We start from the raw sequence: 27,888 nt of genomic DNA, 5'->3' as shown, positions 1-27,888 counted from the left end.
TGGCGCGTCTGCTAAATAGGTTAATAACCCTCTGATGCTGAGTGAGCTTCTCTTTCATTATGACCCGGGGCGGACTTACCAAAGACAGCACCAGGACATTTCACGTTGACCTAATGGTCAATCTGGAGTGCCACCGTGAATCTGGACCAATCGCCCACCACCAAGCGTGTAAGTGTATATGTCTGTGTGTGCACTTGTGTGACAATATGCCTATCTTTTTATTGAAAAGGGCCACCCCTTCTCAGGTGTGTTTTTCAGCATTGTGGCTGATTTATAGAATGTATACAATTCTCAGTAGGTCTGTGCAATTTATCGAAAATTCGATTTAGTTTTTTACTTATAATGATTATAAAAAAAACATTAATCCAGATAAACGATTATTGCATCATATACCGCCCCGTTTAAAGCTGTACACATTTGTTGCTCTGCAAAGCTCAGTTCCACGTGAAAATGACTAAAACCATGTGCTGTAATTTTTGCAACGCGGAATGTGCATCATGCATTGATGTACGTTCGAATCCTTTATATTTTTAACAGCGCGTAAGAGCACGTGCTGTTGGGTGTGTGCGAGCCTCGGAGCCATCTTAATGTGAGTGCTTTAATGGTCAAATACATGCACATTTGTGCCAGAACGCGGAGTTTAGTGAATATTCATAATAACCCTCGTTTGTGTAATAAATAAGTTGAGTATCTTGTATATTTGAGTATATATGTAGAAGACATGTGAAAGAGAAACCATATCAGAGCCGCACTATTCTTAAAGAGACAGCGCGCTGAAAGAGCACGTGCTGTTGGGTGTGTGCGCGCCGCATGGAGACATGCAGAGCATACACATCTTAATGTGAGTGCTTTAATGGTCAAATACATGCACGTTTGTGCCAGAACGTGAAGTTTAGTTATTATTCATATTAACCCTCGTTTGTGTAATAAACAAACAAGTTGAGTATCATGTATAGCTGAGTATATATGTGTAAGACATGTGAAAGAGAAATCATACCAGAGCCGCACTATTCTCAAAGAGACTTTTTAATTATTGTTAATAAATCAACAAATGGAGAAAATCTCTGCCCGCTGCTCTTGACTGAAGGGATTTTTTTTTTTTTTTAGCAAAAAAGCATTTCTTACAGTGAAGATGCCTAAAGCACAGTTTAAACATAACAAATTTAATAACTCATTTCTAATAACTGATTTTATTTTATCTTTGCTATGATGACAATACGTCATTTTTTACTAGATATTTTTAAGATACTAGTATTCAGCTGAAAGTGACATTCAAATGCTTAATTAGTGTAATTAGGCAAGTCATTGTTTAACAGAAGTTTCTTCTGCAGACAATCAAAAATATATATTGCTTAAAGGGGCTAATAATATTGAGCTATTAAAATAGATTTTAAAATATTTAATCCTGCTTTTATTCTAGCCGAAACCAAACAAATAAGCCTTTTCTCCAGATGAAAAAATATTATAGGAAATACTGTAAAAAAAAAAAAAAAAATCCTCCGTTAAACATAATTTGAAAAATATTTATATATAAAAAAATTCACAGAAGGGCGAATTTTCACTTCAACTGATAATCGTTTTAAGTAAATCGCGATTACCAATATGACCAAAATAATCCCAATTATGTTTTTTTTCCCATATCAGAAACTGTATTTCTCTCTCTCTCTCTCTCTCTCATTTTAATTACATTACAGCATCAATTCTTTAAAAGGAACACTATAAAATTGAAAAAGGCACAATAACTGTTCACCGGTAGTTTATCAATATGGGAAGAAACAATAGCTCAGCATATACCCTCGATCAATGTGTGAACAGATGTACAATGGAAATAATTAAAACCTCAGATTTAAAAATTGGCTTAAATTAACATCAAATAAAATTTAGAGAAGTTAGATTATTATAAGAAAAGTATTACAAAAACTGTTAAGGGTACCTAATATTTGAAATAAAACTACACCCTCTCTGAACTTTACAGATTTCCATGAGACAATTTGTTTTATGATTGGGTGCAGGGAGCCGAGTACTGCTCAGGAACAACAAACACTATAGAATCACTACCCAGGAACACTGATTCCTTTCGCTTCTTTCAATACATGTCCCTCTATGAACTTGGTATGTAAAAAAAAAAAAAAGTGCGTCACTACCAGCACTGTAACACAGTTTGACATAACGTAATGTTTTACAGCATGTACCTTCACTTTAATAAAGCTTGAAAGAATTCACACTTACGGTTCCCTGTATGCCGTGATGGAGGTGGGTGATGAGAATTTGGCAAATGGATAATGGTGTAGCCATAAATAATTGAAAACATAATTATTATTAAAACCTAAAAGGTTGACTTGACAGTTTGATATAGTTCAAAAAGTTTTATGATAGTTAATGGTGTAAAATGATTAGACTTACTATGTAATGCAGAATTATAATGGTAAATAAACAATTTACACACATTTAATTTTTTATTAATTACAATTGTATAATTGTGTTAGTTAACAAAACCGAAATACACATACATTGTTTCAAATATTTAATTCAACTAGCCTAATGTAAAATAGAAACCGTAAAGAACAAAGGTAAAACAGAACTGTAAAGAACAAATTTAAATGACTGTAGCCTAATTGAGAAAATTAAGCAAACTGGAAACTTTACTTGAGGGTTGTTCATTAGACTGTCATGAAAACTTTAAAATCATGACACGATATGTATATGAAAGAGTTTATGCATGCTTATGACAACTGTCATTAGCACAGTTATGCCATTTTAAATGCTAAAATTACATAATGTGACATGGCAACACGTTCATAACAACATGACATAAATGCATCGTAACCTATTTTTTGCTTTGTGACACCTAATGACAGTTGTGATAAGCTGGCAAAAAAAAGTTTTATTCATTATACATGTCACGATTAAAAAGGTGAGTTTTATGAACACCCCTTGAACCTTTCCTCACAAACCCTAGAAAAGGCAGTCCATTGAGTCCTGAGTGTCTTCTGGATGGACCTGATTGGGGTCAGCAGATCCTCCACTGTGAACATCTGGAGGGCCCTGATCCGCATCAGCAGATCCTCCACTGGGAACATATGGAGGAACCTGATCCACACTGGCAGATCCTCCACTAGGAACGTCTGGAGGGACCTGATCCACACCAGCAGATCCTCCACTAGGTACGTCAGGAGGGACCTGATCCACACCAGCAGATCCTCCACAAGGTACGTCAGGAGGGACCTGTTCCACACCAGCAGATCCTCCACGAGGTACATCTGGAGGGACCTGTTTCACACTGGCAGGTTCCACATGGAGGACGCTTCCACAGATGTGCCTGAGTTTTAATTGAAGTGGGAGCTGGTTTGCCAGCTCCTCAATAGTGCCTGCATAGAAATGTACAGGCACTATGTACTCATCCATATGGCTATCCAGGAGGATGAGCTTGTCGTGCATCTCTGACACTCCAACGATCTCAAGAACTGCCTCCTGGATATCCCTATCAATAAGCTGAAAAACAAAAAAAAATTTAGAAAAGGTTAGTAGAAAAGATTCAACTTGCATTTGATAAAAGTAACCGTATTTTCTGTGGATTAAGTTATATTTTTTTAAATCATAAAGGGCGCCTATTTTATCAATTTTTTTCAAGGTTTAAGATAAGTTTTTGTGTCTCGAATGTTTTTGTAAAATGTTGGCTCAAAATACCCATCAGATTATTTATGATACCTTTCTCTATATATGAAATTTGAGCTGTAATGATATTATAGCTGTTTTGTTGCTTGTGCCTTTAATGCAAATGAGCTAGTTCATTAAGTTAAATCCCAAATTGATTTGCACATACAGTATTTTATAGAAACTATTCAAAAGTGCAATACTATATACTAATTGCAAATAAGGGTTTTCAGATTCATCAGATGAACTACATTTTGGTAGAAAAAATATATTTTTTTCGTATACATTTTCCAATAATTTATGTAATGCGAACAACAGAAAAAAAAAACTTAAGGAAAAGTTTAATTTGTACTCTTCGTGTTATTTTAATCAAACAGCCTTCTGTGATGTTTTATCCACTGTTCATCTGACACTACTATAATCGTTATTAAGGCAACAATGTCATTTCATTTCTAAATTTTTAATGTCTCTTGAAGGTTAACACTTTTAAATGTGTGTGGATTACAGATGTGCAGCATATAATGTTTACCTTAAAAGTTGTGTGATTAGAAGAGTCGAATTTTGCTCTTCCATCTGGTCTTCCGTTTACTTTCAGGTGACTGAGCTCAATGATGTCCCCGACATAGAGCTCGTTAAGTGCTTCTTCCCGCCACAGTGAGACATCGTGTACTACGGAGCCACATTTCATCCGCAGGTCCAGGATCGGTATGTGAGTGCGAGTCATTCTAGGCACTTCAACCTGGAAAATGACAAAAAGGTAAGTACTATAGTGTTTTTATTTATTGATTTATTTTTTTCTTAATCCTGACACAAGAGTTTACTGTCATTAAGTCGGACTGTATGTTTTGGTGATTTGAAATGTCAACATTAGCAGAAATCGCCTGTCTAAAGACATGCGGTACAGCTGAATTGGGTAGAGTAAATTGTCTGTTGTGAATGAGTGTATATGTGTATGAGTGGATGTTTTCCAGAGATGGCTGGCAGCTGGAAGGGCATCTGCTGCGTAAAATAAATGCTGGATAAGTTAGCGGTTCATTCTGCTGTAGCGACCCCGAAAAGAAAATGAATGAATGAATGAATGAATGAATGAATTCACTTACTTTTTCTAACTGCCCCCGTAGACTCAGGTACCCAGTTTCACTGAAGATATCCTCTTCCTCTCCTGTTATAGGTCGTGAAGGAGGACAGAGGGCCTCCCTTGCAGCTCTTTTAGCCTCCTCACTTATGGCTAGCGGAGCCGTCCTAAATTTGATGGTGCCTTTATTTACAAATAAACATCGGCGGCCATATTTGTTTGAGATGGTTACATTTTTTACAATATATGAGTGTCCCTCTTCAAATTCAGGGTCACTGCCGTTTTTTATGGACAGATAAACTGCATCACCATCCGTAAGGGCACATAAAGATGTGACTTTGTAGGTGTCAACAATTATTTTGTTTTCATGTTTAATAAATGTCACAGCCTTTTGGCTACTGTGCACTTTAACACAGGTGATGTGCAGTGGTGGTGGGCGGCTGTACGGTGTTGCCATCCTAAGAATAAGAAAAAAAGGTTACTCTGTATTAGTTGTAAATATTATGTAGAATAAATTATCATTTCTTTTTAACTCAATTCATCAATTAAACATATCAATTAATCTAAATCTGTTTGTCTTGACTGGAATGTTGTGCTACATCCTCCTTCAAAATATCATATATTGTGTTTTATAGAAGAGAGAAACTCAAAGATTTGTAAGCATATAAGGGGGGAGTAAATTGTTGTTTTTTTTTTTTTGTGAGGGGGGTATTTATGCTTTTTAAAGATTATTAAATATTTTGCATGGCCAAAGTCTAACAATCTAGGCCCAAATCAAGGCCTTCCTAACATCTCAAGCATAAAGACAATTGGAAAATAATTGGCATACAATGAAGAGTCAAACTCTTTAAAACCAATAATTTACCAAACTTGTCACCAGTAATGGTTAATTTTACCAAATCATGCCCTAGGTGGGTGTGGAATGTCCTGACCTAACATTGTCTCAGTCTGCCCATGCATAGTACTGTATAACTATAATCATATTGGCATATCAGAATTAACAATTGGATAATTATAAATTGACACATTTTTACAGAATACCATCGATGCACTGTTTTATGAAACTCGTCACAATATTAGTCCTGCCTCTGACAATATAGGTTATAATGCTGTAATTGTTAAAACGAGGATAAAATACCTGGAAAAAACACTTCCTATCAGATCAAATCCTGTCAGAAAAACTATTATAGTTTACAGATTTCTATTTATTTCTTTAGATTTTGAGATTCTTGGTATGGGATTTCATCGAGGTCTGCAGTGTAGTATACAATTCATTGAAAATCCAGTAATAAATAATGCATTTTATTCTTAGGAGTATTAACCTGTGCAGATACTCAGAGCACCGTTAAATATAAGCCACTGTTATTTTTTTAATATTTTATTATAAATTGGGCATATAGTATTACGCAATGTTTTATTTATATAGAGCATTTTTCTAAAGTTTTTTTTAATTTTTATTTTATTATAACACAAGAAGTTTGTAAAGGGTTCACTGTGAACATCAGCCTGCTTTCAAGATTTAAGATAAGTCTTTTGTGTCTTCAGAATGTGTCTAAAGTTTCAGCTCAAAATACCTATCAAATTATTTATTATACCTTCCTGGATAGATATTAAAAGTCACATGAACATTATTTGAAGTAAAAAGTTAAACACAAACACAGCTGAATGAAATATTGAGTATTATTCAATTATACGACTAGTCTGTAACAGTTAGCAGAGTTTTTCACAGCATTTTTATTGAAGAAGTGGTAATTTCTTATTTATTTCAGTCACATTAACTTTTTAAAATTAAAATAAGAATGAAGTAAAAAACTAATTTAGATAAAATTGCCTCAAACACTAAAAACCCCATTCCTGGCGTATAAATGATCATACTATAATTATTAAACTTAACGTTACGCATCCAGCTGTATTCTGACAAGATTTGACTGGACAGAAGTGTTATCTGAGGTATTTAAAAACAAAAAACAAAACCATGTTATTTTATAAAGGCATCTGTAGAATTTATAGTATAATATCATAATTTAATTATACTGTAATCATAATCATATAAAAGCTAAATAAGAATTAAAAAGCTCTCACCTCAGAAGTATGCTGTCTGTTGTACAACTGAAAGAATTGACAGTGATGTGTATCCAGTCAGAAGCGAGACATCCATCACCAAGGCTCATGACGTCAGATGGAAACCTTTATCGAATGATGTTCATGCATTTTTGTTTATTATTTTTATTCATATAATAAATGTTGATTGACAATGTGGCGCATCCAATCAGAAGCGAGACATCCATCACCAAGGTACATGACGTCAGATGGATGTCCATGTGGATTGACAGTGAGGCGCATCCAATCAGAAGCGAGGCATCCATCACCAAGGGACATGACGTCAGATGGAAACCTTTTATCAAATGATATCCATGTCTTTTTTATTTTTTATTTTATTCGTGTAATGTTAATTGTTATTTAAAATTCATTATATGTAGTACATTGAAACATTTCTGAGGTCATAATTCATTAAAATATCACACTGATGTATTCTCTTATTAAATGAGTAATGTTTTACGTTGGTCACTAGAGTGTTAAAAGACGATTGTATGCTTATCAAAACAATTATTACGATTTTGTTTTGAGTTTTATCAGTAACAATACTTATAATTTTAGTTGATATCTTTTATATTTATAATTATGTATTGTACCTTATTTTGTACTAATATTTTTTAGATATAAGCAAGATAAGTTTGCGAAATACCTTGGTATTTCTTTAAAAAAAAAAAAAAAAAAAGGTAAACAAATTTTAACGTAAACATAAGAGCTGGCCAATGAGACCGCTGGGATTTTCCATAACCTGTCCTTAATCATCCGGTCCGATGGTCCGCACATTGGGTCTCGCATTAGGAACGATTTCTGAGGTAAATTTTCAATTAAATGTTAAAAAAATGCGTACGAGTGCTTAAATTGGCTATACTCAGACAGATATATTATGAACTAATTGTTTTTGAGAAACGAATAAATCGTTATTAAGCATTACTATTAAATTAGTCTTGTGAGGGAACTATACCGGATGGTGTGCGACGAATTTTGTCCTCAGTCTAATTTACTCGCATTTTATACCTCCTGTTCGTTATTTTGCCATGTAAACAGTATTAATTCAGTTTATAACGTTTGACCCCTTAACGTTATATGCTTTATAAAGAAATGCAGTCGTTTGTCACTAAATAAACTCTTGACTTTTATCCCAAAAGTATGCATTTTTTCTGTTAGTCTCCAGATTTGATGAAATATTGATGGATTCTCATGTCTTTACTTGATATTTTACCATTTTTACCCATACTGAGGCGATGAACTTAGAGCTTCATGCCCATTTCATTCATACGGGAAACCAGAGGGCGCCATACATAAAGGCCTTTGGCCTAGCGCAGGGGTGCTCAATCCTGTTCCTGGAGATCTACCTTCCTGCAGATTTCAGTTGGTACCCATATCAAACACATCTGCCTGTAATTATCAAGTGGTATGCAGGTCCTAATTAATTAGTTCAGGTGTGTTTGATATGGGTACCAACTGAAATTTGCAGAAAGGTAGATCTCCAAGAACAGGATTGAGAATCCGTGGCCTAGCGGATCGCACGTAGATATTTACACGCACTTCGTCTTTCCTTTGTTTACTAGCGTTGCTAAGCAACGCAAACAGATGACAGTAAAAACTTAACCCTTTATATAAGATGTAGTAAAAGCATTTTCATAGTATTCTCATTTTGTACATTTTATTTCTTATTCTGTGATAAGAATTTAGCCTGATGTAACCTTAGGAAAGCAGCACATAAACCACAAAAGTAGTTAAAGTGCTGCCTAACAGACAGACAAATAATGGAACTTTACATATTTATCTTAATAGACACATATTCATCCATCCCTGTGTATTATTTGGCACATCTCCCTTTTCTCCACGTTTTTCCCTTTTCAATTCAATCATTGTTTTGTTTTGTTTTTGGCATGACAAATGTATTGCCAGATATACAATAAATTCCTGTCTATGTATACTTAATATTCTAATGGTTCGACATTATATATTAACAATAACAATACAATTTATTCCTGGCTCAAAATAAGGCAGAGGTGGTGATCAAGAATTTTTTTCCTACTTGAAACAAACACATTTTGCATCAAGTAAATATAATTTAATTGAAAAGAGACATTAAATGTAATTACAAAACATTATTAGCTAATCTGTTTATTTAAAGTAATCTCACATTCTATGATATATATGAGTAAATATGAAATGGATGCAACAATAATTTAAAGTGACGCAGTGGGTTGCACGATCACCTCACAGCAAGAAGGTCGCTGGTTTGAGCCTCGGCTGGGTCAGTTGGCATTTCTGTGTGGAGTTTGCATGTTCTCCGCGTGTTGCCGTGGGTTTCCTCCAGGTGCTCTGGTTTCCCCCACAGACCAAAGACATGTGGTATAGGTAAAGTCTGTAGTGTGTGTGTGTGTGTGAATGGGTGTGCATGGATATTTCCCAGTGATGAGTTGCAGCTGAAAGGGCATCCCCTGCTTAAAATAAATGCTGGATAAGTCGGCGGTTCTTTCTGCTGTGGCGACCCCTGGTTAATAAAGGGACTAAGCTGAAAAGAAACTAAATGAATAATTTACAGAAGTGTTTTATTAAACTATAAAAAACTGAATTCAACTAAGTCTGAGACAGACCAAGGGTATTTTAAAGCTTACTGTACAATTATTTCAAAGATTTTTTTTTCTGACTACTGATGAAATGAGACCAAAAATAAAATAATAAACCAGCAAAATAATCATGTTCACAGCACAAATGCCATAATGACTTCATCACGTGTAGCTGTGACTGGTTACCTAATTGTTGTCAAGGTGGATGTGGTACAAATTTAACAAGAGAGAATTTTCTATGCAAAATCATGAATAATAATATTGTAACTTTAAACTAATATCAGTGAACTATAATAATGATTTCTTTATTTTCTTTTTATTGCTTGTCTATAAATGTGCCATGTCTATATCTTTGTATACCAGATCATTGCACCCTCTGCTCCAAGTTATCTTTTAACTAAATGTTTTGGCAGTAACTGTCAAGGTTTGTATTTGTTTATTTATTGATCTACTTATTTTTTACTCATCTTTTAGATTGTGTTGTCCTCTACCACTTCTTCCAGCTGAAGAGTGATCACCAGTACCTTTCTTAAGGTAATTAATGTTCATTTTCACCTCATTAGTAGTGATTTACAACTAATTTGTTTAATTTTTCTGTGAAAATTCTGAATCGTCTTAGATATTTCTTTGATTTAATAAATGTTTTTCATGGGATTGTGGCTGCATTGGCCTTCTTTGCAAGTATCATTTTACATGTTACACATTATCTGTTTAAATTTTAATTTATTGTACATGTACTGTAAGTTCTACATAGACATTGCCATCATAATTATCTACCATTTACAGTCCATATAAACATGTAATGCTAAGTAACACCAATGTCTCGAAGACTTAATGTATCAGATTGTGTAAACAAAATTGTCTCTTTTATAACAGCAGTTGGACATCTTTATTACTGTCTATGTAAGAACTATTTTTCAACCATCTACTTAATGACTTTTATTTATTTATTTAGTATTAATTTTCCTCCCTCAATTCAATAAGTAATCATTATGAAATTATTGACATTATATATTATTATTGTTATTATATATTATTATTAGTAGTATTATTTAGTAATTAGCTGTTAACATATTTCACGTTTAGCTGATCATTTTGTAAATCAAATGCAACCGTGTATAAAGAATGTTATTAACTATTTGTGTGTCTGTGTGTGTGTGTGTGTGTGTGTCTTGGTGTGGTTGTGTCCTTTACTGTCCTTTACTATCCTGTCCTATCTATACCTTTGTAATCATTTTTCACTCAAAACTTTGTATTGCTTCAATCTCCACCTCTTGCTCATTCCATTCTTTCTCTTCCGAAAACCAAAAACTTGCTGGCTGCCAAAAACCCAAAACGCTGCTGCACTGCTTGCTGCTTTGCTTGCCTGCGACCCAAATATATTACCACCCAAAACGCAATCCAACATGCAAAATCCCAAATGCTAATGCGTGCTTGCAATTGCATCTCAAAAAGAAAAAGCCAGAACAAATCTCAAACTCTTTGAAACCAAAAACTCTTGACTGTGAAAAACTCTTGATTCTGAAAATTATTTGACAGTAAAAAAGTTGATTGCCTGTGAAAAGCTCAAAGTAAACATCAAACTGAGGTAAGAACTACTACTGATTAAGAAAAGAGAGAAGATAATTTTCAGATTTCACCAACATTGAATATCAACTCTTTTGGAGTCAACAATCATTTTTGATTGATATAACTTCACAATAAGTAATACTTACTGTATCTTGTTATACATCATATATTTTACATTTCGTTGTGACCTTTTACCTACTAGTACATATCTCTATTTTTAGTACTCATATCCTTTCACATCTGCATTTGCTTAATTGCCAGTTTTGAAACATCACAATGCCAAAAAAAGGAAAGAGGAGTGAATCTCAGAAACAGCGCAGAAAACGAGAAGCTTCATTTGGCACCAGTAGCAGTGCCAGCTCTGTATCAGGTAAGAATGATGCATACGTTATGTCTGTTACAGCATCCCACTGCCAAAACGATGACAGGTACAGTAGTTTTTCTAGAAACCGCCAGTGTACTTGCAATTCATTGATGTTCCTAGCAGTCCACAATGAACGCAATGAGCTAAAGAGTTTTGACTTAGACTGGATTTTACAGAGAGGCGATGCAGTTTACACTGTTGTCAAACAATCGCTCCAGAGCAAAGGCCAGTTTGTCGATAGTTTTTTAAACTTTGATGAGCTACCAAACTCAATGCAGACAAATGCTCACCAGTATGACATTCTTAAACATCCTCAAAGATCTGGGCTTCTAAAGGATACACCTGCCCTAGATGAGTATGAAAATCTTGAGAATACACTGCAGTGTCTTAAAAATGATGTGACTCATGCATTGCTGCTGTGTGGAGGATTGTGTATCGCTGTATTCAGAGATCGCTCAGGGAGGTTTGGCTACTTTGATTCTCACTGCAGAAAACCAGATGGCATGTATACAGGTGAAAGAACAGGGACAGCTGTGATGTTGACGTTTTTCCATTTAAAAGACATGGTAGAGAGACTACTTCTTTTGTTTCAAGGGTGCTTCCAGTTTAGTGATCAAGAACAATTTGATCTTTTACCAGTGTCATTCATTGAAGTTACAGAAACTGATGTGCATTCAGAAGTCCCAATGAAGTGCCGTGTGCTTGAACGTGAAGGAATACCATGCGTTTCTTTTGAGAAGGCTCCAAATCATCTTTCACAATCTACAATTAAGCAGATAAAAACATTCAATAAGACTCAAAATGATTTTCTATCAGTTACAGCATCCCACTGTCAAAGTGATGTCAGGTACGACAGTAACTCCAGAAACCGGCAGTGTACGTGCAATGCCTTAATGTTCCTAGCAGTCCACAATGAAAGTAATCAGCTACAGAGTGCTGATCTAGATTGTGTCTTACAGAAAGGTGATGCAGTTTATAGTAGTGTCAAACGATCTCTCCAGAACAAAGGCCAGTTTGTACATGATTTTTTAAATTTTGATGAGCTACCGAGCACAATTGAGACAAACTCCCGATGTTACAACATTGTAAAACATCCTCAGAGGTTTGGTTTTCTGAAAGATACACCTGCTCTAGGAGAGTATCAAAATCTTGAGAATACACTGCAGTGTCTTAAAAGTGGTTTAACTGATGCATTGCTGCTCTGTGGAGGCTCATGCATTGCTGTTTTTAGAGATCGCACAGGGAGGTTTGGCTATTTTGATTCTCACAGTAGAACACCAGATGGCAAGTATACTGGTGAAAAATCAGGCACAGCCGTGATGTTGACCTTTCTTCATTTAAAAGCCATGGTAGAGAAACTACTTCAGTTGTTTCAGGGGTGTTTGCAGTTGAGTGATCAAGAACAGTTTGATCTTTTACCTGTGTCGTTCATTGAAATTACTGGAAATTATTTCCACACGGAAGTCTCAGAGGAGTGCCATGAGCCTGAAGATGATGTAGCTAATGAACTGTCCCATTCAACTTATCAAGATAAAATTAATGTTGTAACTACCTTCACTAATAATCAGGGCAGATTAAAACCCAACGTATTAAGTGAGTTTTCTCATGACATCTCGTCAACTTGTCAGTTGGCTTTGTCAGCTTCAAATCAAATACATTCACCGTTGACATTTGAGAAACCAAAAAAACTGAATAAAGCTCAAAGGCAAAAGTTTTATTGCAACAAAAGGCGCAAAATAATGGCTCAGAGACAAGATAATTATACAAAAATACAGAATGCAAGTAAGGATTACGTGTATAAAACAAGTAGTGAATACAGACAAAAACATAAACAAGCCATGAAAAACAGCTATTGGAACAACATGATTTACAGAGAGCAGCACAAAAAAGCTATGAAAAGCAACTATGAAATTAATGAAAATAGAGAGAGAAAAAAAAGTAATGCAATTAGCAAGTACAGGAATGATGAACAATACAGAAATAGGAAAAAAAGTAAAATAATGTTAAATTACATAAATAATGAACAATTTAGAAAGAGACAAAGGAATTATATAATTCAAAAGTACAGGACAAATGATCAATTCAGGGAGAGACAAAAGTATTATATAATTCAAAAATACAGGACTGATGATCAATTCAGGGAGAGACAAAAGCATTTTATAATTCAAAAATATAGGACTGATGATCAATTCAGGGAGAGAAAAAAGTATTCTATAATTCAAAAATACAGGACTGATGATCAATTCAGGGAGAGACAAAAGCACTATATAATTCAAAAATACAGGACTGACGATCAATTCAGGGAGAGACAAAAGCACTATATAAAGGAAAATTATAGAAACAATGCCAAATATAAGGAACAACACGTGCAATATCTTGTTAATAGATATTTAAATTATCCAGATTTTAGGCAAAGGCAAAGGGAACACTATAGAAACAGATGCAAAAATGATCCTCTTTTTTATGAAAAAAGAAAAAAACAATTTAAGCAACGTTATCAATGTGATGCACAGTTTAGGGCTCGCCAGAACAATTATAATTTATTCAAATCTAAAAATTTGAAAAAAAATGAAAAAATGTCTAAACTTAAGGCTCTTCACAAAGTGCACTGCGCACAGGGCATACAATGTAAATACAAAAAAATGTTTCTGATACGCCAGCAAACAGAAATGTTACTAAATATTCAGCCTGACATAGATCCAGTCATGGTAACTGCCTTAAATATGTTCAGAGATGTTATAAAACAGGGTCCAACTTATGTCTGCACATGCTGTGCCAGAGCACTCTTCTTAAATCAAGTACGTAGATGTGATCGAGAGAAGTATCAAAAGAATCCAGAACTGGTTTCACTTTGTTTGACTGCGAACTATGTACACAACAGCTCCAACTGTTCAGATCAATGTAACTTGGAAGACATGACAACAGAGTGGATCTGTCATTGCTGTCATACGACCCTTTTAACAGGTCAAATGCCAGATATTGCTGTAGTCAACAAGCTTCAGTTTTTTCCCATTCCCTCAGAACTTTGTAATTTGAATATCCTAGAAAGACATGTTATTGCAAAATACATTCCATTTGCTAAAATTTTAACTCTTCCTAAAGGTCAACAGAGAGCAATTAAAGGAGCTGTAATTTCTGTTCCATCTGAAGTAGAAACAACAGTGAATAGTTTACCTAGACCAAGAAATGAATCACAGCTGCTAACAGTGAAACTGAAAAGACGTCTATGCTACCAGGGTCACTATCAGTTTCAGACTTTAAACATGCATAAAGTTTTGTCTGCTTTAAAAAAACTGAAAGAAGTCCATTCAGAATATAAAAATATATGCATTAATGCAGCACTTTTTGAAGAAGAAATGTTTAGTGAGCGTGAAGAGGATGAAATGAATATTGAAGATGGCAGCCAAAATGAGAACATTGAAGAACAGAGCAATGAGAATGTGCAAAATGATGACACTGAGACCACTGCAGAAGAACAATCAAGAGGTCTTGCTTTGGATACATGTCTTCAACCTCCAGATCTTGCTCAGCAGCTATTGTCCTATGATGATGGGATATTTTGTATTGCCCCAGCTCAAGGAAACACACCTGTAAGCATTTTTAAAGTACCTAAACTCGAATCCATGGCATTTCCTGTGCAGTTTCCAGACGGAAAGAACACCTTTGATGAGCCTCATAGAGCCAAACATATTTCCCCTAGCAGGTATTTTAATTCTAGACTGTTCTCTATAGACAATCGTTGTGCAAGAGATACTAACTATATCTTCTTTGCACAATTTGTGACCGAAATGCAAATGGCCACATCTAGTATGTCTATCCAGCTGAGGAAAGCAAAACCCATGACCCGTGATGGACGAAGAATAAACTGTTCACTGCTGCAGGACAAACGGGAGTTAGAAAAACTTGTATTAAATAAGGAAGCAACACGTTTTATGCAGCCATTAAGAGGGACTCCAGCGTACTGGGAGAAAACTCTTCGTGATTTGTTTGCTATGCTTAGGCAGCTGGGCACTCCAACATTTTTCTGTACATTTAGTGCTGCTGAAATGAGATGGCCTGAAGTGATTACTGCCATTAAAACACAACAGCGTGAAACTGTAAACTTTGCTGATTTAGACTGGTCAGAAAAATGTGAAATCTTGAAAAGCAACCCAGTAACAGCCATGAGAATGTTTGAAAAACGTGTTGAGGCCTTAATGAGAGATTTAATCATGTCACCTGCTCAACCTGTTGGTGAGGTTATTGACTTTTTTTACAGAGTAGAGTTTCAACTTCGTGGCTCTCCACACATTCATTGTTTATTTTGGGTAAAAGATGCTCCAGAGTTTGAACATGATCAAGATCAGGTGGTTTGTGATTTCATAGATAAATACATTTCATGCAAATTACCAGATGTAATCAAAGACCCAGAATTGCATAGAATTGTAAGTGAGGTGCAGATGCACAGCCGTAACCACTCCAAATCTTGCAGAAAAAACAATAAGCATTGCCGATTTGGATTTCCTAAACCACCAATTAATAGGACTATGATAACTCGTCCCAGACCTCCTCCAGAAAATCAATCAAATGAACAAGATGAATCAACAGAGAAAAATCATCCTTTTAATGCCAAAAATGCTAAAGCTGAGCTTCAGAAAGTGTGGGATCTACTGAATGACTCAACTAAGAGTTTTGAAAACGTAACAGATTTACTTAATCAAGTAAACATGACTTATGAGGATTATGAGAATCACATTGACGCTCTTTCTAAATCAAGTGTAATAGTTATGGAGAGACGACCACAGGACTGCTGGGTTAACGGCTATAATCCACTACTATTAAGAGCCTGGAATGCAAATATGGATATACAATTCATTCTGAACCCCTACAGCTGCATCATGTACATGCTGTCATACATTTCAAAAGCTGAACATGAGATGAGCGATTACTTAAAAACTGTTATAAGAGGGTCGAGCCATGATGACTTGTCTGACCGTGAATGCATGAAAAAGGTCATGAATGCCTATTCAAAGAACAGAGAAGTCAGTGCTCAAGAGGCAGTTGCTCGCACATGCAGCCTGAAGTTGAAATCATCATCACGTGCTGTCATATTCATTCCAACGGATGACAATGCTGTAAAAATGAGTTTACCCATGAAATACTTGCAGAATATGGATGATGATGTAGAGAATGTCTGGATGACTGGACTGCCAGACAAGTACAAGGCCAGACCAAACAGACCTGAATTCGAGAACATGTGCATGGCTGAATTTGCCAGTGAGTACCGCATTGTTTATGCAGGACAAACAAAGCGAAAAAATGTTTTGCCACTTCAAAATAAATTGGGACACATACAGAAAAGGACAAGGGGAAAGCCTGCTGTTATTAGATTTGCTCGATTTTCAGAGAAAAAAGATCCAGAAAAATTCTATGGAACTCTGCTAAAACTCTACTTGCCATATCGTACAGATAGCCAGTTGAAATGTGCACGATTCCCAACATATCAAACCTTTTATGCATTAGCTTCAGTAAAACTACCAGGAAGTGATGAAGTGCAGCGTGTTTACAACATTGTAAGTGAAAACCGTGAAAAATATGAAAAACATAATGAGGATATAGAAAGGGCAATTGAAGATTTTGAAAAGAATGGTCCAATTGAAGATGCATGGACTACATTGGCACCGACAAATGAACTGATACGATTGGAAAGCATTATGGAGCGAGAACCTATTGATCCTAATGAAGTTAATGAACAAGATGACATTCCTGAATACACTGCATCCAGCTCTGTCAGTAACACAGCTATGCTGCTTATGGAGGCTGCCAAACTAAATACTGCACAGATTCGCAAAATGTATCAGAGCTTGAACCAAACACAAGCTTCCATATTTTATGCTGTGCGGGACTGGTGCAAAAGATGCGTTTCCGGTGAAAAACCACAACAGTTTCTCTACTTTCTTAATGGAGGAGCCGGTGTGGGCAAATCACATGTTGTTAAATCTATTTATGCAGAAGCATCCAAAATACTGCGTAGGCTTCCATGTATGCAAGAGAATACTGACATTTCCAAAACTACTGTTCTTTTAACTGCATTCACGGGTACTGCAGCCTTTAACATCTCTGGTAAAACACTGCACTGTCTTCTAAAGCTGCCAAGAAGCTTGAAGCCTCCATATCAAGGTCTGGGAAACATTTTAGATGAAATCAGAGCAGATCTTTCTAATGCACACATTTTAATTATTGATGAAATATCGATGGTGTCAAAGCAGTTATTTGCCTATGTAAACTGGAGACTTCAACAAATTAAGGGAAATCAGAAACCTTTTGGTGGTCTGTCTGTACTCTGTGTTGGTGATTTTTACCAGCTTCCACCACTGGGAAGAGCAAAACCACTTTGTGTTTATGAGGAGCATGTGTTGGACTTCTGGAAAGATCATTTTCAAATGATAACGCTGACACAGATAATGAGACAAAGAGAGGATCTTTCATATGCTGAACTTCTTAACCGTCTTAGAATAAAACAGAAACACGAGAAGCTAACTGATGCAGACAAATGTATGTTAGAAGCTGTCATAAAATCTGCCCCTGAAGAGTGTCCCTCTGATGCTCTACACATCTATGCAACTAATAAAGAGGTAGATAGTCACAACACAGCAGTCATATCGTCACGTTTTTCTGAAATTATCACAGTTTATGCGAATGATTACAAAAAAGATCCACGAACGGGTGAAATGAAGCGCCAAGGTGTACCACTAAAAGGTGACAAACGTGATCTTGTTGATACACTACAGATTGCTATCGGTGTACGAGTAATGCTTATTAGAAATATTGATGTAGAAGATGGTCTGGTGAATGGTACTTTTGGAAAGGTAGCAAAAATAACAACTCTGAACCGAGATGATGTTCCGTTTGTGCACTTAATTGGTTTGCATTTGGATGATGTGAATGCTGGACAAAAACATCGTAACAAAGCACCTGGAGATGACAATATTGTCTATATTGAGAGATTAGAAGAACCACTAAAAAGAAAAGGAACAATTCGTAGACAATTTCCCATGAAACTTGCTTTTGCTTGCACCATACATAAAGTGCAAGGAATGACAACTGATTGTGCCGTTGTATCTCTGAAACATGTATTTGAACCTGGCATGGCGTACGTTGCACTCAGCAGAACAACAACACTCAGCGGATTGCACATTATCGATTTTAATGAAAATAAAATTTTCTGTGATCCAGAAATACGCACCTCCTTGGAGAGCATGCCAAAAGCTGATTTTCACAATTTTCAGCCCATCTTAGATTTATTGCAGGATTCAAACCTAAATTCAGCACTTAAAATCATTCACCATAACACAGAAGGTCTTCAGTGTCACATGGATGATTTAAAATGCCACCATGAACTTTTATTGGCAGACATATTGTGTCTCAGTGAAACGCATCTATCTGGCTCCTGTGTTCCTGAATATCTCCAGCTGGATGGATACACCATGTACAAGCGCAACAGGCATTCATCCTACACAAACTATGCACATTTAGCGAACAAGAGTGGTGGTGGTGTAGCCATATATGTGAAGAACATCTTTCAAGCTCGTCCTATGATGTATATCCAGAATGTTACAGATTTGGAATATCTGGTTTTGAAGATAGAAACCCCCAAACAAGCACTTCTTGCAGTGATCTACAGACCACCCAGTTACCAACTATCAGAGTTTTTGCTCAATCTCAATGGCCTTTTGACTTCTCTGGAGATTCTGAACATCAAGCCTGTTATAGTGTGTGGAGACTTCAATGAAGATCAGCTGTCCCGTTGCAACAAACCCATTCTCAATTTGTTTCATGATAAAGGATACACACAACTCATCAGCACCGGAACAACAGAAAACAACACTCTTCTTGATCCTGTTTTCATAAGCAGCGCACACTCAAATGTAAGAGCAGGAGTTCTACAGACATATTACAGCTATCATGATCCTGTGTATTGTGTTTTAGAATAGATACATCAAATATAGAAAAAACTGCATACGTCTTATTAAGCTTTTCTGTAATATAGTTAGATAACTTATTGAAATAATAATCATAATAAATGCAAATTATACTAAGCTGTTCACATTGTCTTCTTGTGTGCATGTGTGTGTGAATGTGTTATTATAGACTGTCTGTCTGTGTGTGTCTGTGTTTGAATGTATTAGATAAAGAATGAATGGTGAGTGAATGTCCTTTCCAAGGATCGCCACCTTGACGTGGTGGAAAGGCTTGTGTGTACCAGTGATCCCAAAAGTAAGCCATTTTGGAGCATTTTACACTCAATGGCTATGCTTAGGGGGAGGTTCCAGACTAAGGCGATCCAAAACATTAATTTAATAAAATATTATGCTGTGTGGAATTACTTGACTGTCTTTATTGATTTATGCAAAATTGTTAATTCAGTGACAAAAACTTTCAAATATACAGATACTAAATTAGCCTATTGTTAGCATGATTCTATCACAAATTAGCATGATGTTAACATTTTTTCACTGCAGATGTTGTTAACATGATAAAAGTATGGGTTAGAAGATTATTGGCAGGATTTTAGTACAAATTAACGTGTTAACAGGATTCTAGCATGTTGTTAGCATGTTCATAGTTTGAATTAACATGTTGTTAGCATGTTTTGAGTATAAATCTACTACAAATTAGCATGTTATTAGCATAATTTCAGTATGAATTAGCATAATAGCATGATTTTACTATCAATTACCATGTTACTAGAATGATTCTAGCATGAATTAGCATGTTATTAGAATGGTTCTTGCTTAAATTGGCATGTTACTAGCATGGTTCTAGCATGTTACTAGCATGATTATAGCATGAATTAGCATGTTGTTAGCATGAATTAGGATGTTACTAGCATGATTCTAGCATGAATTAGCAAGTTATTAGCATGTTTCTAGTACGAATTAGCATGTTACTAGCATGATTCTAGCATGAATCAGCATGTTGTTAGTACGATTCTAGCATGAATTGGCATGTTACTAGCATGATTCTAGCATGAATTAGCATGTTGTTAGCATGATTCTAGCATGAATTAGCATGTTACTAGCATGATTCTAGCATGAATTAGCATGTTGTTAGCATGATTCTAGCATGAACTAGCATGTTACTAGCATGATTTTAGCGTGAATTAGCATGTTAGTAGCATGATTTTAGCATGAATTAGCATGATTCTAGCATGAATTAACATGTTGTTAGCATGATTCTAGCATGAACTAGCATGTTACTAGCATGATTTTAGCGTGAATTAGCATGTTAGTAGCATGATTTTAGCATGAATTAGCATGATTCTAGCATGAATTAACATGTTGTTAGCATGATTCTAGCATGAATTAGCATGTTACTAGCACGATTTTAGCATAAATTAGCATGTTACTAGCATGATTCTAGCATGAATTAGCATGTTACTAGCAATATTCTAGCATGAATTAGCATGTTGTTATCACGATTCTAGCATGAATTAGCATGTTGTTAGCACGATTCTAGCATGTATTAGCATGTTACTAGCATGATTCTAGCATGAATTAGCACGTTGTTAGCATGATTCTAGCATGAGTTAGCATGTTACTAGCATGAATCTAGCATGAGTTAGCATGTTGTTAGCATGATTCTAGCATGAGTTAGCATGACTCTAGCATGAATTAGCATGTTGTTAGCAGGATTCTAGCATAAATTAGCATGTTACTAGCAATATTTTAGCTTGAATTAGCATGATTCTAGCATCAATTAGCATGTTGTTAGCATGATTCTAGCATGAATTAGCATGTGAGTAGCATGATTTTAGCATGAATTAGCATGTTACTAGCATGATTCTAGCAAGAATTAGCATGTTGTTAACATGATTCTAGCATGAATTAGCATGTGACTAGCATGATTCTAGCATGAATTAGCATGTGACTAGCATGATTCTAGCATAAATTAGCATGTGACTAGCATGATTCTAGCATGAATTAGCATGTGACTAGCATGATTCTAGCATGAATTAGCAAGTTATTTGCATGTTTCTAGTACGAATTAGCATGTTACTAGCAATATTCTAGCATGAATTAGCATGTTGTTAGCACGATTCTAGCATGTATTAGCATGTTACAAGCATGATTCTAGCATGAATTAGCACGTTGTTAGCATGATTCTAGCATGAGTTAGCATGTTACTAGCAAGAATCTAGCATGAGTTAGCCTGTTGTTAGCATGATTCTAGCATGAGTTAGCATGATTCTAGCATGAATTAGCATGTTGTTAGCATGATTCTAGCATGAATTAGCATGTTACTAGCAATATTTTAGCTTGAATTAGCATGATTCTAGCATCAATTAGCATGTTGTTAGCATGATTCTAGCATGAATTAGCATGTGACTAGCATGATTTTAGCATGAATTAGCATGTTACTAGCATGATTCTAGCATGAATTAGCATGTTGTTAGCATGATTCTAGCATGAATTAGCATGTGACTAGCATGATTCTAGCATGAATTAGCATGTGACTAGCATGATTCTAGCATAAATTAGCATGTGACTAGCATGATTCTAGCATGAATTAGCATGTGACTAGCATGATTATAGCATGAATTAGCAAGTTATTAGCATGTTTCTAGTACAAATTAGCATGTTACTAGCATGATTCTAGCATGAATCAGCATGTTGTTAGCACGATTCTAGCATGAATTGGCATGTTACTAGCACGATTTTAGCATGAATTAGCATGTTGTTAGCATGATTCTAGCATGAATTAGCATGTTACTAGCATGATTCTAGCATGAATTAGCATGTTGTTAACATGATTCTAGCATGAATTAGCATGTTACTAGCATGAATTAGCATGTTACTAGCATGATTTTAGCATGAATTAGCATGATTCTAGCATGAATTAGCATGTGACTAGTATGATTCTAGCATGAATTAGCACGTTACTAGCATGATTCTAGCATGAATTAGCATGTTACTAGCATGATTCTAGCATGATTTAGCATGTTGTTAGCATGCTTCTATCATGAATTAGCATGTTACTAGCATGATTCTAGCATGAATTAGCATGTTGTTAGCATGATTCTAGCATGAATTAGCATTTGACTAGCATGATTCTAGCATGAATTAGCATGTGACTAGCATGATTCTAGCTTGAATTAGCATGTTGTTAGCATGATTCTAGCATGAATTAGCATGTTGTTAGCATGATTCTAGCATAAATTAGCATGTTGTTAGCATACTTCTAGCATGAATTAGCATCTTGTTAGCATGATTCTAGCATGAATTAGCATGTTACTAGCATGATTCTAGCATGAATTAGCATGTTACTAGCATGATTCTAGCATGAATTAGCATGTTGTTAGCATGCTTCTAGCATGAATTAGCATGTTACTAGCATGATTCTTGCATGAATTAGCATGTTGTTAGCATGATTCTAACATGAATTAGCATGTTACTAGCATGATTCTAGCATGAATTAGCATGTTATTAGCATGATTCTAGCATGAATTAGCATTTGACTAGCATGATTCTAGCATGAATTAGCATGTTAGCATGATTCTAGTATGAATTATCATGTGACTAGCATGAGTCTAGCATAAATTAGCATGTGACTAGCATGATTCTAGCATGAATTAGCATGTAACTAGCATGATTCTAGCATGATTTAGCATGTTGTTAGCATGATGGATAGATAGATAGATAGATAGATAGATAGATAGATAGATAGATAGATAGATAGATAGATAGATAGAAGCAGTTTATAGATAGATAGATAGATAGATAGATAGATAGATAGATAGATAGATAGATAGATGGTGTGCGAGCATGAGTCAAACAAGCCAACCCCCGCCTCTCTACAATGTTCTGATGCTGAGATATAGCTGCTGTTATATCGTTGCTAGGTTAGTCTGTTTTGTTGCTATGGAGTTGATTGACAGCTTAGACTGATGATGTATCAAAGCTTCTTGCCAGTATGAACAGTTAAAAACAACCCCCATGTCTCTATCACACTGCAGCATGACAATATCAGTCTGAACCTCTTTAATGGCAGTCTATTGGACAGTTGCTAGGGTGCAGTATTTGGTTGTTAGGGTGTGGCTAGAAAGTTAAAAGGCCATCAGTAATTGGCTGCTGGCTAGACTGAGTTAAATGAGCTCAGCCATTAGTCTGTAGGACAGTCTGATGCAGAGTTATGAGCTCACAAAGTTTGATCCAATGTAAAGTCAATGAGAGTCTTTTGCAATGGAAGTCTATGGGACGGTTTCTAGGGTCCAAAAGTGGTTGCTAGGGCGTGGCCAGAAAGTTTAAAGGTGATCAGTCATCGGCAGTTTGATAGTCTGAGTTAAATGAGTCCAGTTAGAAGTCTGTGTGACAGTCTGATGCAGAGTTATGAGGTCACAAAGTTTGATCCAATGTTACGTCTATGGGATTTTTCCGACAGTCCCGGGACGTTTTTCGGAAAACCGAAAGTCGGATCAGTCGGAAAAGATATAGCAACTCGAGTCAGAATAGTTCGGAGGTCTGACCCAAGTTTGATGGTCATAGCTTGAAAGGCCTAGGAGGAGATAGAGTTTAGTTTTTAGTCTCAGAAGAAGAATAATAATATAGAATAACTAGATTCTTAAAGTTTGAGAACAAACTTTGAGGCTGGCTTGTGAAAGCCTGACGGTAATAGTTTATTTGGTTTAAAAACAGTTTTAAAAAGTATGAAAAGATAGATAGATAGATAGATAGATAGATAGATAGATAGATAGATAGATAGATAGATAGATAGATAGATAGATAGATAGATAGATAGATAGATTAACATGTTATTAGCATGATTTTAACGTGAAATAGCATGTTGTTAGCATGATTCTAGCATGAATTAGCATGTTACTAGCATGATTTTAGCATGAATTAGCATGTTGTTAGCATGATTTTAGCATGAATTAGCATGTTACTAGCATGATTCTAGCATGAATTAGCATGTACCTAGCATGATTTTAACATGAATTAGCATGTTACTAGCATGATTTTAGCATAATTTAGCACGATTTAGCATGTTGTTAGCATGATTCTAGCATGAATTAGCTTGTTGTTAGCATGATTGTAGAATGAATTAGCATGTTACTAGCATGATTCTAACATGAATTAGCATGTTAGTAGCATGATTCTAGCATGAATTAGCATGTTGTTAGCATGCTTCTAGTATGAATTAGCATGTTACTAGCATGATTCTAGCATGAATTAGCATGTTGTTAGCATGATTCTAACATGAATTAGCATGTTACTAGCATGATTCTAGCATGAATTAGCATGTTGTTAGCATGATTCTAGCATGAATTAGCATGCGACTAGCATGATTGTAGCATGAATTAGCATGTTGTTAGCATGATTCTAGCATAAATTAGCATGTGACTAGCATGATTCTAGCATGAATTAGCATGTTGTTAGCATGATTCTAGCATGAATTAGCATGTGACTAGCATGATTCTAGCATGAATTAGCACGTGACTAGCATGATTCTAGCATGAATTAGCATGTAACTAGCATGATTCTAGCATGAATTAGCATGTTGTTAGCATGATTCTAGCATGAATAAGCATGTGACTAGCATGATTCTAGCATGAGTTAGCATGTTACTAGCATGAATTAGCATGTTGTTAGCATGATTCTAGCATGAATTAGCATGTGACTAGCATGATTCTAGCATGTATAAGCATGTGCCTAGCATGATTCTAGCATGAATTAGCATGTTACTAGCATGATTCTAGCATGAATTAGCTTGTTACTAGCATGATTCTAGCATGAATTAGCATGTTGTTAGCATGATTCTAGCATGAATTAGCATGTGACTAGCATGATTCTAGCATGAGTTAGCATGTTACTAGCATGAAATAGCATGTTACTAGCATGAATTAGCATGTTGTTAGCATGATTCTAGCATGAATTAGCATGTGACTAGCATGATTCTAGCATGAATTAGCATGTAACTAGCATGATTCTAGCATGAATTAGCATGTTGTTAGCATGATAGATAGATAGATAGATAGATAGATAGATAGATAGATAGATAGATAGATAGATAGATAGATAGATAGATAGATAGATAGATAGATAGATAGATAAAAACAGTTTATAGATAGATAGATAGATAGATAGATAGATAGATAGATAGATAGATAGATAGATAGATAGATAGATAGATAGATAGATAGATAAAAACAGTTTATAGATAGATAGATAGATAGATAGATAGATAGATAGATAGATAGATAGATAGATAGATAGATAGATAGATAGATATAGGTAGATAGATAGATAGATAGATAGATAGATAGATAGATAGATAGATAGATAGATAGATAGAGGTAGATAGATAGATAGATAGATAGATAGAGGTAGATAGATAGATAGATAGATAGATAGATAGATAGATAGATAGATAGATAGATAGATAGATAGATAGATAGATAGATAGATAGATAGATGGTGTGCGAGCCTGATTCAAACAAGCCAACCCCCGCCTCTCTACGATGTTCTGATGCTGAGATATAGCTGGTGTTATATCGTTGCTAGGTTAGTCTGTTTTGTTGCTATGGAGTTGATTGACAGCTTAGACTGATGATGTATCAAAGCTTCTTGCCAGTATGAACAGTTAAAAACAACCCCCATGTCTCTATCACACTGCAGCATGACAATATCAGTCTGAACCTCTTTAATGGCAGTCTATGGGACAGTTGCTAGGGCGCAGTATCTGGTTGTTAGGGTGTGGCTAGAAAGTTTTAAGGCCATCAGTGATTGGCTGCTGGCTAGACTGAGTTAAATGAGCTCAGCCATTAGTCTGTAGGACAGTTTAATACAGAGTTATGAGCTCACAAAGTTTGATCCAATGTAAAGTCAATGAGAGTCTTTTGCAATGGAAGTCTATGGGACGGTTTCTAGGGTCCAAAAGTGGTTGCTAGGGCGTGGCCAGAAAGTTTAAAGGTGATCAGTCATTGGCAGTTTGATAGTCTGAGTTAAATGAGCCCAGTTAGAAGTCTGTGTGACATTCTGATGCGGAGTTATGAGGTCACAAAGTTTGATCCAATGTTACGTCTATGGGATTTTTTCGACGGTCCCGGGACGTTTTTCGGAAAACCGAAAGTCGGATCAGTCGGAAAAGATATAGCAACTCGAGTCAGAATAGTTCGGAGGTCTGACCCGAGTTTGATGGTCATAGCTTGAAAGGCCTAGGACGAGATAGAGTTTAATTTTTAGTCTCAGAAGAAGAATAATATAGAATAATAATAATAATAAGTTTAATAGGATAACAGTAGTCTGGCTTGCTACACAAGCCAGCCTAATAATAATAAGTTTAATAGGATAACAGTAGTCTGGCTTGCTACACAAGCCAGCCTAATAATAATAAGTTTACGTGAGATAACAGTATGTTGGCTTTTCAAGCCACCATAATAATAATACGTTATTAACCATACTATAGTAAATTCTATTATATTGTATATATTGTATACATGCATATATACACACACAAACACCAAATATTCTAGTCTCATGTAATAGGCAAATAAACAACAAATGTAACAAATGTATCAGGCACGAATATTTATATGCACAACCTAATCAAATCAAAATCAATAATCAAAGTACCCATTGGGTCTTAAAAGCATTTACAAAAGTCTTAAATTTGATAATCTCAAATTAAGGCCTTAATAGCCTTGAATTATTATACAAAGTCTTGAGTTTTGTTACAAAGGTCTTATTTTAATAATTTATATTACTTTTCTTAGGATTAAGTTCATATCATAACAAAATTAACTGTAACTAATGTAAGCTAACTAAAAAATCATGCAGCATAACGTTGAGTGCACCTCACGCTCCACGTAATAGCAGAAAGCACAAAAGCATGCACACCCGTTACTATGGTTACTTGAGGTGAGGTACAGAACAAGATAGTTGCTAGCCTAGTTTGTCGGTTTGTTTAATCTGCTGTGGCCAAGGAATCCGAATTACGTTTGGGTCAATCCTGTGCCAAGAAATAACCGTGACGCCTACTGCTGTTGATGTCGAAAATCTTATAAGCTAGCAACAATGGATGTTACAGCCCTGGACTCCCATTTAAGGGGTGCCAAACACACCGTGTGTAGTACTGCTCGTCAGCGCAACCACCTATTGTGGAGTTCTTTGCACTGGAGACCACAATCTCCTGAGCATCACTCTAAAGGCTCGTACACACAGGGACGCTTTTTGTTTGGGTTTATCATCAGCGTTTTATGAGACATTTTTCTGTATTTAAACCCAATCGATTTTTACTGGCGTCGAGTAGAAGAGTATGCAAAATCACTCCTTGATGTTAGATGAACATTGAATTTCATTTGAAAAGGTATTAAAAAGGTCTTTAAAAGCCTTGAATTTCATTTGGAGGATCCTGGGGGTACCCTGCTAATGCATTTCTTTCTGATTTATACATCTACACCCTTCAACATCCAGAGTAACGTGTCCAGAGTAAGAGCAACTGTGAGGGAGACGCCATCCATTATTAGGCTCAGGGTTCACGCTGAGCATCTCATCTGCAGGGTGAATCAACAAGCA

The 27,888-nt window shown here is 35.7% G+C and overlaps 1 protein-coding gene and 1 long non-coding RNA gene across 3 annotated transcripts; one reads left to right on the top strand and one right to left on the bottom strand.

Annotated features, from left to right (window-relative positions):
• The first annotated feature begins 1 nt into the window (after position 1).
• Positions 2 to 19,697, top strand: LOC101884770 (uncharacterized). The gene is made up of 7 exons (XR_015942812.1): positions 2 to 168; positions 2,960 to 3,520; positions 4,250 to 4,411; positions 4,826 to 7,635; positions 9,877 to 9,936; positions 11,233 to 13,433; positions 13,597 to 19,697. It is a non-coding gene; the product is annotated as an uncharacterized LOC101884770 (long non-coding RNA).
• On the bottom strand, positions 2,444 to 8,402 carry LOC141381663 (uncharacterized). 2 transcript variants are annotated; one of them, XM_088650468.1, is made up of 6 exons: positions 8,043 to 8,402; positions 6,812 to 7,124; positions 4,755 to 5,187; positions 4,184 to 4,393; positions 3,207 to 3,492; positions 2,444 to 3,160 (listed from the first exon to the last, which is right to left on the bottom strand). In XM_088650468.1, the coding sequence occupies exons 2-6, from the start codon at positions 6,898 to 6,900 to the stop codon at positions 2,922 to 2,924; spliced, it is 1,257 nt and encodes a 418-aa protein (XP_088506594.1). In that variant the 5' UTR covers positions 6,901 to 7,124; positions 8,043 to 8,402; the 3' UTR covers positions 2,444 to 2,921. The 2 variants fall into 2 exon arrangements, with proteins under 2 accessions (XP_088506594.1, XP_088506593.1); XM_088650467.1 differs by having other exon boundaries at positions 2,444 to 3,492; positions 8,043 to 8,386.
• Positions 19,698 to 27,888: the final 8,191 nt, after the last annotated feature.

This window comes from Danio rerio, chromosome 4 (assembly GCF_052040795.2).
Source record: "Danio rerio strain M-AB ecotype USA chromosome 4, GRCz13ab, whole genome shotgun sequence".
Lineage (NCBI taxonomy): Eukaryota > Metazoa > Chordata > Actinopteri > Cypriniformes > Danionidae > Danio > Danio rerio.
Note: the sequence above shows the minus strand (reverse complement) of the source record. Positions and strands in the feature narration are given on the sequence as shown.

Excerpts from the sequence above, each read along its gene's own strand:
- LOC141381663 (XM_088650467.1), bottom strand. The coding sequence starts at position 6,900 with ATGAGCCTTGGTGATGGATGTCTCGCTTCTGACTGGATACACATCACT. Across the intron at positions 5,188-6,811 it reads ACAGACAGCATACTTCTGAG|GATGGCAACACCGTACAGCC; the intron begins GTGAGAGCTTTT and ends TCTTATTCTTAG. Across the intron at positions 3,493-4,183 it reads CTAATCACACAACTTTTAAG|CTTATTGATAGGGATATCCA; the intron begins GTAAACATTATA and ends TTTGTTTTTCAG.